Source organism: Palaemon carinicauda, chromosome 42, assembly GCF_036898095.1.
Source record: "Palaemon carinicauda isolate YSFRI2023 chromosome 42, ASM3689809v2, whole genome shotgun sequence".
Taxonomy (NCBI): Eukaryota; Metazoa; Arthropoda; class Malacostraca; order Decapoda; family Palaemonidae; genus Palaemon; species Palaemon carinicauda.
This window is the reverse complement of record NC_090766.1, coordinates 51,358,000-51,373,559: the sequence shown is the minus strand read 5'-3', so window position 1 is coordinate 51,373,559 and position 15,560 is coordinate 51,358,000. Positions and strand designations below refer to the sequence as shown.

At 41.1% G+C, this 15,560-nt stretch overlaps 1 protein-coding gene across 5 annotated transcripts in view; it reads right to left on the bottom strand.

The window, feature by feature from the left end:
- The window catches only part of LOC137632739 (uncharacterized MFS-type transporter YhjX-like), a 67,652-nt gene that overhangs the window by 31,157 nt on the left and 20,935 nt on the right, over positions 1 to 15,560 (bottom strand). For 3 of the 5 annotated variants that reach the window (XM_068364814.1, XM_068364813.1, XM_068364815.1), the window contains exons 5-9: positions 14,649 to 14,776; positions 14,045 to 14,165; positions 13,306 to 13,326; positions 9,473 to 9,566; positions 1,200 to 1,426 (exon numbers count right to left, since the gene is read on the bottom strand). In XM_068364814.1, the coding sequence (XP_068220915.1) occupies positions 1,200 to 1,426; positions 9,473 to 9,566; positions 13,306 to 13,326; positions 14,045 to 14,165; positions 14,649 to 14,776 (591 nt within the window). The remainder of the gene's footprint in view (positions 1 to 1,199; positions 1,427 to 9,472; positions 9,567 to 13,305; positions 13,327 to 14,044; positions 14,166 to 14,648; positions 14,777 to 15,560) is intronic. The other 2 variants (XM_068364816.1, XM_068364817.1) reach the window with 2 other exon arrangements.

Here is a 15,560-nt window from a genome sequence, read left to right as displayed (position 1 = left end):
CTCTCTCTCTCTCCGTCTCTATCTCTCTCTCTCTCTCTCTCTTGATTTTGCACCGAAGAGAAGAGCCCACTTACCTTTTGTCAATAAACAGGTTATTTGACCAAAGGAAAAAACTGAAAGGTTTTTCAATTAAAAAGTTCCTTTAAAATAGTATTTAAAACATTTAAGCTTTGAAAGAAGAATGAACAAAACGTCAGAATCGATTTACTCTTTCTGCAAAGTGAAACCGTGATACTCTCTCTCTCTATCGTAACGATAGAGCGCAAACTGCGTAGCATAAATAAACTAAACGTTAGTTCATCTTTGAAACAGTACGAAGACTATTCAAAGAAAATCTTTCATAAAATGTCTACTAAAAAATATTCATTTAATAAGTTTTAAATCATTTGCTCTGTAAAAGTTATTTACGATTGAAAGGGCTCAACGTTGTTTAACTTCGGTTTCCAAGTTAGGACCGCCTACTCTCAGGAAAGGTCGCATATAAACAAATCATTAAAATTTATCTTGATGTTTATTATAAATGGAAAGCTAATCGAAGAGGCCTAATAAAGGCGGTTGAGATATAAAATATATAGAGGAAAATCTATAATTAATTTATAACGTGATAAGATAATTGCTAAAAGCCTAAAACACACTTCCGTACTAAGGGAAGGGTCGGCCATTTAAAAGTCAAAGAAAGTCCAAAAAAACAATCCAAAGTCATCAAAAATTAAATCTATCCAAAAACGAGTTCAAGATTTAAGTTGAAGATAAAACACCTGCACTGCGAAAGCTCAAACCAAAAGGAAGTACTTCACCAAATATGTTGAGAAAACTCCAGGTTATACAGCGAGTATTGATACGTCTTGTCGTTAAGGCCGACAGAGAAAAAATTGGGTCTGTTTACATGTATATGCGGTATCTGGCCGATAGTTGGCGCTGGTGGGCACACCCGCAACCTTCATAGCGATCGCTCGCGAGTTTTTGTGTGTGTTTTCTGTCGAGCCGCTGGAGCAGCAGCTATTATATATTCACCGGCTAAGTTAAATATTTAAAAATACATTATTGCAAAAAGTCATACATGGTGTACTTATATATCCTTTCCCGATATTTAACAAGAGAAGTCACTTTAAATTGGTATATGAAAACTATCGGTATCTGTAAATATCTAATAACAGACCTATCTGCATTTGTAAATAAACTATGACATAAAAAGTTACCTTGAAGGATGTCTTATCAATCAATCGTCCCCAAGCGACTCGTCCAATGCAATTAAATACTGCAGCAAGCGACCCTATTTTGGCCAAGAAATGATCATCCTGGATGAAAGTCTGGCCAAAGCTCTTGTACATAGCATTTATGTAACCAATAGCAATTGTGTTGAAGAGGTATATAACCCAAAAGACATAAAATGTCTTATTCCGAATCACTTCTTTGGGCTTCAAATCTGTCAAAATATTTTGCCTTGAATTAGAACTTGGTTTGAAAAGTGTGATTTTCAAAATAAAGGTAATCCCAATCTACAATATTAAATCAAATAATGAACTATTTGCATGAAAAGTATGTCAAGTGTATTATATTAATATTTTAGTTGATAAGAACTATATTTACAAGACAAAAAGGTATGCTTCAATTTTGTGAATTTCCTTAAAACATTTTTCCTTTAACTATGTTGACAATATTATGTTAAGACAAAACTTTGATCTAATACAGTACTGTCATTATTTGTTGTGAAGTGAAATATGTCAAAGCATTCCTGCTAAATGATATAAGGAAAATTGGCAAATAGCTGAGTAATGTTGGTGAATATAGATTTTTCATCTGACAAGTGAAGCCAATAAAAAAACAAAAAAGTTTTTTTCTTTATGTTTCTTTCAGTCATTTATCCAAAGCAATAAAAAAAATGTCTACCTAGCATGTAAGAAAAGAAATTACACTAACTGATAGGCTACTTAGTGGGACATCAAAACTTCACACGAAAAGGATGAATAAACACTAAAATGAGAAATATAAAAAGGAGACAATGAAAAATATCTTAAATGAGTTACACCAAAACAGGATGGGATGACTCCTTCTAAAGTTCAAAGAGCATTGAAACCACATACCGGTACACTGAATGTAAAAAAAATACTTAAATAAATACTTAATGGGGCTAGGATGTAAAAATGTTATTTTCATTAGTAAAATAAATTTTTGAATATACTTACCCGGTGATCATATAAGCTGTCAGCTCTGCTGCCCGACAGAAAAACCTAAGGACAAAATACGCCAGCGATCGCTATACAGGTACATCAACAGCGCCATCTGTCGAGCAGGTACTCAAGTACTCCAAGTAAACACAGAACCAATTTTCTCCTCGGTCCACTGGGTCTCTATTGGGGAGGAAGGGAGGGTCCTTTAATATATGATCACCGGGTAAGTATATTCAAAAATTTATTTTACTAATGAAAATAACATTTTTCAATATTAAACTTAGCCGGTGATCATATAAGCTGATTCACACCCAGGGGGGTGGGTAGAGACCAGCATTATATGTTTACATTTAAGAGCTAAGTATTTTGTATTTCATTTTAGCAGTTATTCAAAATAACAAACATAAAATAAATAAGTACCTGGTAAGGAAGTCGACTTGAACAATTACTCTGCCTTTTTAAGTACGTCTTCCTTACTGAGCCTCGCGATCCTCATAGGATGCTGAGCGACTCCTAGGAGCTGAAGTATCAAGGGTTGCAACCCATACTAAAGGACCTCATCAAAACCTCTAATCTAGGCGCTTCTCAAGAAAAGAATTTGACCACCCGCCAAATCAACCAGGATGCGAAAGGCTTCTTAGCCTTCCGGACAACCCAAAAACAACAATAAAAAACATTTCAAGAGAAAGATTAAAAAGGTTATGGGATTAGGGGAATGTAGTGGTTGAGCCCTCACCCACTACTGCACTCGCTGCTACGAATGGTCCCAGGGTGTAGCAGTTCTCGTAAAGAGACTGGACATCTTTAAGATAAAATGACGCGAACACTGACTTGCTTCTCCAATAGGTTGCGTCCATTATACTCTGCAGAGATCTGTTTTGTTTGAAGGCTACTGAAGTTGCGACAGCTCTAACTTCATGTGTCCTTACCTTCAGCAAAGCATGGTCTTCCTCATTCAGATGGGAATGAGCTTCTCGAATCAAAAGTCTGATATAATAGGAAACTGCATTCTTCGACATAGGTAAAGAAGGTTTCTTAATAGCGCACCATAAAGCTTCTGACTGCCCTCGTAAAGATTTAGTTCGTCTCAAATAGTACTTAAGAGCTCTAACAGGGCATAAGACTCTTTCTAGTTCATTTCCGACCAAATTGGAAAGGCTTGGAATATCGAACGATTTAGGCCAAGGACGAGAAGGAAGTTCGTTTTTGGCTAGAAAACCAAGCTGTAAGGAACATGTAGCCGTTTCAGATGAAAATCCGATGTTCCTGCTGAAGGCGTGTATCTCACTGACTCTTTTAGCTGTTGCTAAGCAGACGAGGAAAAGAGTCTTCAAAGTGAGATCTTTAAAGGAGGCTGATTGTAGTGGCTCGAACCTTTCTGACATAAGGAATCTTAGTACCACGTCTAAATTCCAACCTGGTGTGGCCAAACGACGCTCCTTCGAGGTCTCAAAAGACTTAAGGAGGTCCTGTAGATCTTTGTTGTTGGAAAGATCTAAGCCTCTGTGACGGAAGACTGCTGCCAACATGCTTCTGTAACCCTTGATCGTGGGAGCTGAAAGAGATCTTTCCTTCCTTAGGTATAAAAGGAAGTCAGCTATCTGAGTTACAGAGGTACTGGTTGAGGATACTGATACCGACTTGCACCAGCTTCGGAAGACTTCCCACTTCGACTGGTAGACTTTAAGAGTGGATGTCCTCCTTGCTCTAGCAATCGCTCTGGCTGCCTCCTTCGAAAAGCCTCTAGCTCTCGAGAGTCTTTCGATAGTCTGAAGGCAGTCAGACGAAGAGCGTGGAGGCTTGGGTGTACCTTCTTTACGTGTGGCTGACGCAGAAGGTCCACTCTTAGAGGAAGTGTTCTGGGAACGTCCACTAGCCATTGCAGTACCTCGGTGAACCATTCTCTCGCGGGCCAGAGGGGAGCAACCAACGTCAACCTTGTCCCTTCGTGAGAGGCGAACTTCTGCAGTACTCTGTTGACAATCTTGAACGGGGGGAATGCATAAAGGTCTAGATGGGACCAATCCAGAAGAAAGGCATCTATATGAACTGCTGCTGGGTCCGGGATCGGCGAGCAATAAATTGGGAGCCTCTTGGTCATCGAGGTTGCAAATAGATCTATGGTAGGTTGGCCCCACAAGGCCCATAGTCTCTTGCATACATTCATGTGAAGGGTCCATTCTGTTGGGATGATTTGACCATTCCGGCTGAGGCGGTCTGCCATGACATTCATGTTGCCTTGAATGAACCTCGTTACTAGAGACAGGTTTAGATCTCTTGACCAGGTGAGGAGGTCCCTTGCGATCTCGTATAACGTCATCGAATGAGTCCCTCCTTGCTTGGAGATGTACGCCAAGGCTGTGGTGTTGTCGGAGTTCACCTCCACCACCTTGCCTAGAAGGAGGGACTTGAAGCTTCTCAAGGCCAGATGAACTGCCAGTAGCTCCTTGCAGTTGATATGTAACGTTCTTTGATCCGCGTTCCACGTGCCCGAGCATTCCCGACCGTCTAATGTCGCACCCCAGCCCGTGTCCGATGCGTCCGAGAAGAGAACGTGGTTGGGGGTCTGAACAGCCAGTGGCAGACCCTCTCTGAGGTGAATGTTGTCCTTCCACCAAGTCAGTGAAGACTTCATCTTCTCGGAAATAGGGATCGAGACCGCTTCTAGCGTCTTGTCCTTTCTCCAGTGAACAGCTAGGTGAAATTGAAGGGGTCGGAGGTGCAGTCTCCCTAACGCAATGAACTGGTCCAGTGATGAAAGCGTCCCTATCAGACTCATCCACTGTCTGACTGAACATCGGTCCTTCTTTAGCATGTTCTGGATGCATTCTTGGGCTTGACTGATTCTGGGGGCCGACGGAAAAGCCCGAAAAGCTTGACTCTGAATCTCCATTCCTAGGTACACTATAGTTTGGGATGGGACGAGTTGGGACTTTTCCATATTGACCAGGAGACCCAATTTCTTGGTCAGCTCCAGAGTCCACTTTAGATTCTCCAGACAGCGACGACTGGACGAAGCTCTTAGAAGCCAGTCGTCCAAATAGAGGGAGGCTCTGATGTCTGCTAAATGCAGGAATTTGGCAATATTCCTCATCAGTTTCGTAAAAACAAGAGGCGCCGTGCTTAGGCCAAAGCACAGGGCTTGAAATTGGTATACAACCTTCCCGTAAACGAACCTTAGAAAAGGTTGGGAATCTGGGTGGATGGGGACGTGAAAGTAAGCGTCCTTGAGGTCTAAAGAGACCATCCAGTCTTCCTTCCTGACCGATGCTAGAACCGACTTTGTCGTCTCCATGGCGAACGTCTGCTTTGTGACAAAGACATTCAGAGCACTGACGTCTAGCACCGGTCTCCACCCTCCTGTCTTCTTCACGACTAAGAAGAGACGGTTGTAGAAGCCCGGGGATTGATGGTCCCGGACTTTGACTACCGCTCCCTTTTGTAGTAAGAGAGACACCTCTTGTGTGCAAAGCTAGTCTCTTGTCCTCCTCTCTGTACCTGGGAGAGAGGTCGATGGGAGTTGTTGCTAGAGGGGGCTTGCGCAAGAATGGAATCTTGTACCCCTCTCTGAGTAACTTCACAGATTGTGCGTCTACGTCCCTGTTCTCCCAGGCCTGCCAGTAGTTCTTGAGCCTGGCTCCCACTGCTGTCTGAAGAAGGTGGCAGTCAGACTCTGCCTCTAAAGGACTTGGAACCCTTCTTCTTGCTCCCACGTTGACCTTCGGCACGAGCACCTCCTCTGCTGGAGGCTCTGCCACGAAAGGGCGGAATGAACCTTGACGCTGGAGTATCCATCCTGGGTCTAGACACGGAGGGCAAAGGGGTGGCTTTGCGTGCGGATGACGCAACCAGGTCATGTGTGTCTTTTTGAATCAAGGAGGCAGCAATCTCCTTGATCAACTCCTCAGGGAAGAGGCACTTCGAGAGAGGAGCAAACATAAGCTCCGATCTTTGACATGGGGTTACTCCAGCTGACAAGAAGGAGCAAAGGTGTTCCCGTTTCTTGAGGACCCCGGAAACGAAAGAAGCCGCAAGCTCACTAGAACCGTCCCGTATGGCTTTGTCCATGCAGGACATTATGAGCATGGAAGTTTCCTTGTCAGAAGGGGTGGTCTTCCTGCTCAACGCTCCCAAACACCAGTCCAAAAAGTTAAAAATTTTGAACGCTCTGAGTACTCCTTTCATCAGATGGTCTAAATCCGAAGGAGTCCAACAAATCTTGGAGCGTCTCATGGCCAGCCTGCGGGGAGAGTCTACCAGACTTGAGAAGTCGCCCTGGGCAGAGGCAGGAACTCCCAAGCCGAGAACTCTTCCGTGGCATACCAGACGCTAGATCTGGAAGCAAGCTTGGCAGGGGGAAACATTAAAGCTGTCTTCCCAAGTTGCTTTTTGGACTGCAACCAATCTCCCAGCACTCTTGAAGCTCTCTTGGACGAGCGGGCGAGGACGAGCTTCGTAAAGGCAGGTGCGGATGACTGCGTGCCTAAAGCGAACTCAGAGGGAGGAGAGCGTGGTGCTGCAGACACAAACTGATCAGGATATAAATCCTTGAACAGTGCAAGCACTTTCCTAAAGTCCAAGGAGGGAGGCGTGGTCTTGGGTTCGTCGATGTCCGTGTGCGGGTCGTCAAGATGTGCAGCGTCGTCATCATCAGAGAGTCCATCGTCTGAATGTTGAGGAGGAAGCGGCAAAGGAGTAGGAATCAGCTGGTCGGCTGAGTCCGGTAGCACGGGTGCATGCGTGACTGCACTGGACGCAACGTCATGGAACTGTTGGTCAGTCTGTGAGCTGGCAACAACCATAGCTGTGTGGGGACGCAAAGCTTCTACTCCTGACTGTCTAGTCTGCTGCGGGCGAGTAGCGGTAACCACAGTGGGTTGCGGAGGTTGACGCACAGCGTCAAAACAAAGCAACTTAACTCCACCCTCCTGTTGTTGTGGTAACTCGCGAACGTCAACGGAGGGTTCCGTGCGTCGGTGAACGTCAACGTGCGGCTGGCAGGGTACACTGCGCATGGGTGGTGGAACTCTCACAGCTGGAGTGCGGGAGAAGGTAGCCTCAGCGTCTACTGGACGCACAACCGTGGTTGGTTGTAGGCTAACGGGTGCAGCGTCAACCTTCTCCGCACGATACTCCTGCATAAAAGATGCTAACTGTGTCTGCATAGACTGTAGCAAAGACCACTTAGGGTCTACAGCAGCAGGTGCGGCAACAGACGGTGTTACTGCCTGTTGCGGTACCACTTTGCCTCTCTTAGGAGGTGTGCAGTCATCGGAAGACTGCAGCGAGTCCGAACTGACCCAGTGGCTACACCTGGGCCGTTGGACTTGCGCGGAAGGGACCTTGCGTTTGAGAGGACGTGAGACCTTGGTCCATCGTTTCTGGCGTGAAACCTCTTCCGCAGACGAGGAATGAACGGGCTCTCTCGTCTTCTTGTGGGTGGGGCGATCTTGGCAAGATACGTCCGAAACCACGGAGGGAACGTCTGTCCGCTGATTAAAGCCTGTCGAACCCTTTGGTCGTACGACTTTGCTTCTCCCCTGGGCTTGGGAGCTTGCAAGAGGTCCCGGACTGGGAGGACGACAAGCACGAACAGACGCACCCTCATGCGCAACACTAACACTTTTCACAGCACTACCACTCACTTCACTTCCCACTGCACTCTTACCCTTCAACTCCCTGACGTCTGCCATGAGTTGGTTGCGGTCACTCGCCAATGACTCGACTCTCTCACCCAGAGCCTGGATGGCACGCATCATATCTGCCATCGAAGGTTGTTGAGTGCTAGAAGGGGGATCAGGAGTAACCACTACAGGGGAAGGAATAGGTTGTGGGGCATGGGGAAAGGAAAATTCAACTGAGCGAGACGAACTCCTCCTAACTCTATCTCTCTCTAGCCTACGTGAATATTTCAGGAATTCGAGAAAATCGAATTCCGAAAGCCCAACGCATTCCTCACATCGATCTTCCAATTGACAGGTTTTACCCCGACAATTGGAACAAATGGTGTGAGGATCGATAGAGGCCTTCGGAAGACGCCTTGAACAGTCCCTAGCACTACACTTCCTGTATTTGGGGACTTGAGAAGGGTCAGATATCTTGAATTAGTCAAAGGGGGAATTCAAAATCTATCCAAGTCGTCAACAAATAATCCAAAATTCAATCAAAGAATGCAAGGAAGTATTGAAGATAACCTCTGCAAAGCGAAAGCTAATAACTAGAAATGAGTACTTCACCAAAACTGTGAAAATCAATCCAGTAAGCAACAGCGTATTTAGTAGGTCTTGCCGGTGGCACAACAGAGAGAAAATTGGTTCTGTGTTTACTTGGAGTACTTGAGTACCTGCTCGACAGATGGCGCTGTTGATGTACACCCCCTACCTGTATAGCGATCGCTGGCGTATTTTGTCCTTAGGTTTTTCTGTCGGGCAGCAGAGCTGACAGCTTATATGATCACCGGCTAAGTTTAATATTGAAAAATTCCTCATATTTTAATATTAACTGTTGAATATTTCCTTCGCTTTTCCATTAAGTCTGTACTGCCTGCACCACACATCCAGCACAGGCTTAGCAATAATCAACATTGAGCTGTTATTTTAAAGTTATTTATAATAAGTTATTTGTTTTAGTTAGGCCTTTTCAAGATAAACAGTAAGCATATTAGACAACATTGTTCTTGAACAGTAAACTTATTAGACAATAAATATTTTTCATGAACTTTTTGAATTTTTCTACAAATAACATTGCATTATTGTCATTGGTTTTTCATTATCTGCTTATAAAAGGACTCAAAAATACATATAAAACGCAGTGAAACCTCTAGATATGAAAGTTTCTGTATACGAACAACTCGTTTTACAAAACGACATGAGAAGATTTTTTCGCCTCGCATTACGAAAAAAATACTCAGGATACGAAACTAAATTTGTGCGGTTAATTTAGGTATATTGAATGATTCAAATGTATTTGGCTCTATTTCATTATACTGTACAAAAAAATCATGTTAAGAAAGCCACTCCAAACCAAATTAATTTCATATCCTGAGAGTTCCCTTGCTTGAGCGTACACTCGGGCACACTATTCTATCTAATTTCTCTTCCTCTTGTTTTGTTAAAGTTTTTATAGTTTACATAGGAAATATTTATTTTAATGTTATTACTGTTATTAAAATATTTTATTCTTCCTTGTTTCCCTTCCTCACTGGGCTACTTTCCCTATTGGGGCCCCTGGGCTTATAGCATCCTGCTTTTCCAACTAGGGTTGTAGCTTAGCAAGTAATAATAGTAATAATATCACTGTACCTGTAAGACTTTGAGCTGGAGGCGGCTCCACTGCCGGGCTCTCGCTTCTCTCGTCAAAAGCCAACAGATTTTCAGCTTCCTGTAGATTAGGTTCCTAAGGAATATACTATGATAATATCTCAAAGCACACTTGGAACTTCATGAGTGAATTCTTCTAATTATTGAAATGTTATTTTATAGAACCTATAAACCTAAAATAAAAAATAGGTTCCTTACTTCAATTTTACATACAATGAGCTATAGTATTTCTAAATAAATTTACATAATGAGGTACAGATAATAACTAATAAAAAATTTGGAAAGTGATTTCTCAATATAATTTGTTTAAAGGATCAAGAAAATTAAAACAAATTCAAGGAGAGTCAAAGTGTTGAAAAAATTTCATGATGAAATATTAAAGATGTATTAAAAAAAAAATGTTAACTACTAAATAATGAGTTCTTACTACGACCATTAGGATAATAGAAAGATCTTATCATATATTTCACATAAAATTTAGTTACAAAAATTTAAAAATTCAATTCAATAATTTCTTTTTATTAAATACTTAACTGATAGTCATTATGCTTTAATCATCGAAGCCAACAGTATCTTGACCTTAAAAATAAAAAAAATCAATTTCTCACTCTCCTTCTCCCCCTTTCATATGATAATCAATAGACACAATAGGTGGAGTCACTGGGTGAACGCACAAGTCAATACATCTAAAGGGCTTCATGCAATCGCAATAATCATAGACCTGTACATCTAAAATTTCTCCTTCACATCACTAAAAGTAGAGGGGAAGGGTATTAAATGACTATCAAATGCCACTAACCATCTACCTTATTAACGATTCCACTATCTTTCCCGTTAGTTACAAATTCACTTGGTTCCATCACTAACTTGTACTAATGCACCTCAAATTATTCAGCAATTTATTTTTTGAAACACTTAGGCTCCATATAAATAGAATCTTAAAATCAAATATAAACATACCAGCTAACTTCTTCAAACTCAACTATTAATTACCCATTTCAACCTTAAATTAATTAGGAGCAGAAGAAGCCAGACCATGCGTTGAAGAGCAACGATTATATGAAGTTCCTTGCATGCAATGACCAATTGTGTTTGCTCTGCAGCTTCAACTATCAGGTCTACTGAGCATCACAAGGGAGAGTGATGAGAGAGTGGGGTAGAATTTTTTTTAAAGGTTGAGAAACCAGTGACTTCAATAGTTGGAGCACAATGACTACCAGGTAAGTTTTATTGAAATAAAATAATCTCTTAACAGTAACAGTAGGCTGCAGCCAAACAGTCAAGAATAATTGATTAAAAATGCCCCTCTGAGGATTTAAAAATGATAAGAGTGAAGAAAATTCTTTATTCGATTTGTTTTCTACCTTGATTCAATTATCATGAAAATATTCTGCCATATAAAAGTTGAGGTGCCAGTGATGGGAGATGAGAATGAGAGAGAGATTACAAGAGAGGAAGTGAGGAGAGCACTAGATGAAACGAGAGAATGAAAAGCATCTGGTATGGATGGTGTGAGAGCTGAGATGTTGAAGGAAGGGGGTGTGACTGTACTTGAATGGTTGGTGAGATTATTTAATATGTGTTTTGTGTTGTCAATGATACCAGTAGATTGGGTTAGTGCGTGTATTGTACCACTATATAAGGGTAAGGGAGATGTGCATGAGTGTTGTAATTCAAGGGGTATTAGTTTGCTGAGTGTAGTTGGAAAAGTGTATGGTAGAGTACTGATTAATAGGATTAAGGATAAAACAGAGAATGTAATCTTAGAAGTGCAGGGTGGTTTTAGAAGAGGTAGGGGTTGTATGAATCAGATTTTTACAGTTAGGCAGATATGCGAGAAATATTTAGCAAAAAGTAAGGAGGTGTATGTTGCGTTTATGGATCTGGAGAAAGCATATGATAGAGTTGATAGGGAAGCAATGTGGAATGTGATGAGGTTATATGGAGTTGGTGGAAGGTTGTTGCAAGCAGTGAAAAGTTTCTACAAAGGTAGTAAAGCATGTGTTAGGATAGGAAATGAAGTGAGCGATTGGTTTCCGGTGAGAGTGGAGCTGAGACATGGATGTGTGATTTCGCCGTGGTTGTTTAACTTGTATGTTGGAGTGGTGAGAGAGGTGAATGCTTGAGTGCTGGGACGAGGATTGAAACCGGTAGACGAGAATGACCAGGAATGGGAGGTAAATCAGTTGTTGTTTGCGGATGATACTGTACTGGTTGCGGACGCAGAAGAGAAGCTTGGCCGATTTGGAAGGGTGTGTGAAAGAAGGAAGTTGAGAGTTAATGTGGGTAAGAGTAAAGTTATGAGATGTACAAGAAGGGAGGGTGGTGCGAGGTTGAATGTCATGTTGAATGGAGAGTTACTTGAGGAGGTGGATTAGTTTTAAGTACAGTACTTGGGGTCTATTGTTGCAGCAAATGGTGGAGTGGAAGCAGATGTACGTCAGCGAATGAATGAAGAATGCAAAGTGTTGGGGGCAGTTAAGGGAGTGGTAAACAATAGAGGGTTGGGCATGAATGTAAAGAGAGTTCTGTATGAGAAAGTGATTGTACCAACTGTGATGTATGGATCGGAGTTGTGGGGAATGAAAGTGACGGAGAGACAGAAATTGAATGTGTTTGAGATGAAGTGTCTAAGGAGTATGGCTGGTGTATCTCGAGAAGATAGGGTTAGAAATGAAGTAGTGAGGTTGAGAACGGGTGTAAGAAATGAGTTAGCAGCTAGAGTGGATATGAATGTGTTGAGGTGGTTTGGCCATGTTGAGAGAATGGAAAATGGCTGTCTGCTAAAGAAGGCGATGAATGCAAGAGTTGATGGGAGAAGTACAAGAGGAAGGCCAAGGTTTGGGTGGATGGATGGAGTGGAGGAAGCTCTGGGTGATAGAAGGATAGATGTGAGAGAGGCAAGAGAGCGTGCTAGAAATACAGTAGTAATGAATGGCGAGCGATTGTGACACAGTTCCGTAGGCCCTCCTGCTTCCACCGGTGCCTTGGTTGACTGCGGAGGTAGCAGCAGTAGGGGATTTAGCGTTATGAAGCTTCATCTGTGGTGGATAACGGGGGAGGGTGGGCTGTGGCACCCTAGCAGTACCAGCCAAACTCGGTTGAGTCCCTTGTCAGGCTGGGAGGAACGTCAAGGGGAGAGGTCCCCTTTTTTGTTTCATTTGTTTGATGTCGGCTACCCCCAAAATTGGGGGAAGTGCCTTGGTATATGTATGTATGTATGTATAAAAGTTATAGATATCTACTTCTGGCATACTATTAAAAAACTAATCTTGACTGGACGCAACCCATTGTGTATCATTTATATTTTAATCTAGAAATGTTTTGTAGCTCCTAAAGAACTTTCTTTATAGCTCTGTAAGCCAATCCCTACATGAAAACTCAATAGCAGAAATAAGTCACCAAAGATAACATCATTCCATTGTGAGAGGCAGAGAAAGCCCTGACACTTTGTAGAATTAAATTCTTGTCAGTTCATGAAAAAAAATAAATGAATGACTCCAGGTTCACGTAGCTTTAACAATGAGGTACATGTATCACCATCATCAATACTACCAAGTACATCCCCAAGAAGGGTTTATACATTATACATGAAATGGGAATGTTACAAAGAATCTGTATGAGCTAACCATGAAAAAATAGGACAGGGAACATGGAAGGTAAAAGACAATTCAACAGCTGGCAGTAATGCATTCAAAACCTCACAAGATACAAAATAATTCTTATAGGAAATATTATACGAACGTGTTGATTTATAACATGCACAGAACAGAAATCATAGTAAAAGAGAAAAAGCAATCTCCAAATATGCTTACATGACTGAGGATCCCGGCCCACTACCAAAAATATAATAATAGATTAGAAATTTTACATGATATAAAGAGATAGAAAGACCATTGAAAGATTACCAAGTTACAATGAAATTCTTAAATTAATTATTTTCAGCTATATTATCTTAGCATATAAAAATTGTGAAAAGTATCTTGATAGATATTTTACCACTATATACATAGAACACTATGAAATTATCAACTTCAATTTCAAAATGTTGCAATATCAAATATATCCACTGAGTAAATGAAACTATTAGTAACTTTTGCTTACATATAATTTTTGCCAAAAACTCAAGGCAATAAACTAATTGCTTAATGTTAATATTTAAAGTTTAATAATAATTTTTCTATCTTACAAACAATAATGAACTAAAGCTTTAATGTTGTCAAGTTGGTCTTAAACGAGATACAGTCGACCTTTACCATTCACATTGGTTATTTAGTATACCAGTTAAACCCATGAATAAGTGCTGGCCACCTTTAAAACAATATTAGACTTCTTATTTTCTTATTCAAACAAAGGAAAATTCCTTATAACCATTTAGAAATGATACAATTGACAGAAGAGTTTAAAAAAGGTTTAAAAACAGTATCATTTAATATCATTTTCTTCTTGAGGAATATTCAAACTGGCAAATATTAAATCCTCGAATGGTAAGAGGCAACTGTGCTTCTAAATATCAGTCTCTTTAAAGTACAAGTGATTTCAAGATATACATACCCGGTCTTCAACAGGCTTGCTTAACAATATACAACCTGTATATTGCATAACAATAAAGATGAGCCCAAGAACAATAAACAAACTAGGGACTTTATCCAAAATAGAATCGTCTACAAAAAACCTGAAAAAGATGAATGAATACCCTAAAAATCTAATAACTATATCTAAAACACCATTATCTCACAATGCAAACACATACAGTAATTTTACACATGACAAACATTTAGAATAACAAACATTAAACCCACAACGAAAAGAAAATGGCAATTTTTTAAGCATACAGTACTGTACTGTACAATTGTTTAGCCTTTGAAGAAAGATACAGCCCGAATTTCTTACAGAAACCCAAAAAAAAGAAAAGTAGCTAAACGTAATTGTCTTACATCAGAAAACAGAAGCAAGTTTTTTCATCATTAAATTCTACAGTGAAATTTTTGTGTTTTCATATGAAGTATTGGTCTCAAATATCAGATACTATACAAGAAAAAGTTCACCTTAATGAAGTGAGAAAAAAGCTAGGATATAATGGTTAAATGCGGGGAAATGCTAACCATTACTTGCTAGCTAAGGATTGTAACTAACAAAACATTAAAATTTTACGTACCCATTAGGCTGGGGGGGTAAATTCTCAGGGTTAAGGTAAAAAGTTTGGAATGTGGTCGAGCCTAAGGAACCAAGTCCAAATCCTCCTACAATCAGGCCATTTATCAAACCTTTGCGATGTGGATACCACTGTAAATAGATTGTCAATAATATGTTATTTTCATTAGTAAAATAAATTTTTGAATATACTTACCCGATAATCATGTAGCTGTCAACTCTGTTGCCGACAGAAATCTACGGTCGGGATACGCCAGCGATCGCTATACAGGTGGGGGTGAACACCACAGCGCCATCTGTGGTCAGGTACTCCAGTACTTCTTGTCAACACCACCTCAATTTTTTCCTCGGTCCACTGGTTCTCTATGGGGAGGAAGGGTGGGTCAATTAAATCATGATTATCGGGTAAGTATATTCAAAAATTTAATTTACTAATGAAAATAACATTTTTCAATATTAATCTTACCCGATAATCATGTAGCTGATTCACACCCAGGGTGGTGGGTGGAGACCAGCATACATGTTAACAAAGAAGCTAAGTATCCCGTATTTTATTTTATTAGTTATTCAAAAATAACATAAAATAAATAAGTACCTGGTAACTGCGCAGAGAGAGGCTCATGCTGTGAAGAATGCGGTTGCTGCATGCGTTGAGGCGGCTGCCTCATAGCATGAGGTTCCTGCCTCAAGAGTTGCGTCTGCCTCAAGGGTTGAGGAGGTGGCTGCGCAGAGAGAGGCTCTTGCCTCAAGAGTTGAGGCTCTTGCCTCAAGAGTTGAGGTTCTTGCCTCAAGAGTTGAGGCTCTTGCCTCAAGAGTTGAGGTTCTTGCCTCAAGAGTTGAGGTTCTTGCCTCAAGAGTTGAGGCTCTTGCCTCAAGAGTTGAGGCTCTTGCCTCAAGAGTTGAGGTTCTTGCCTCA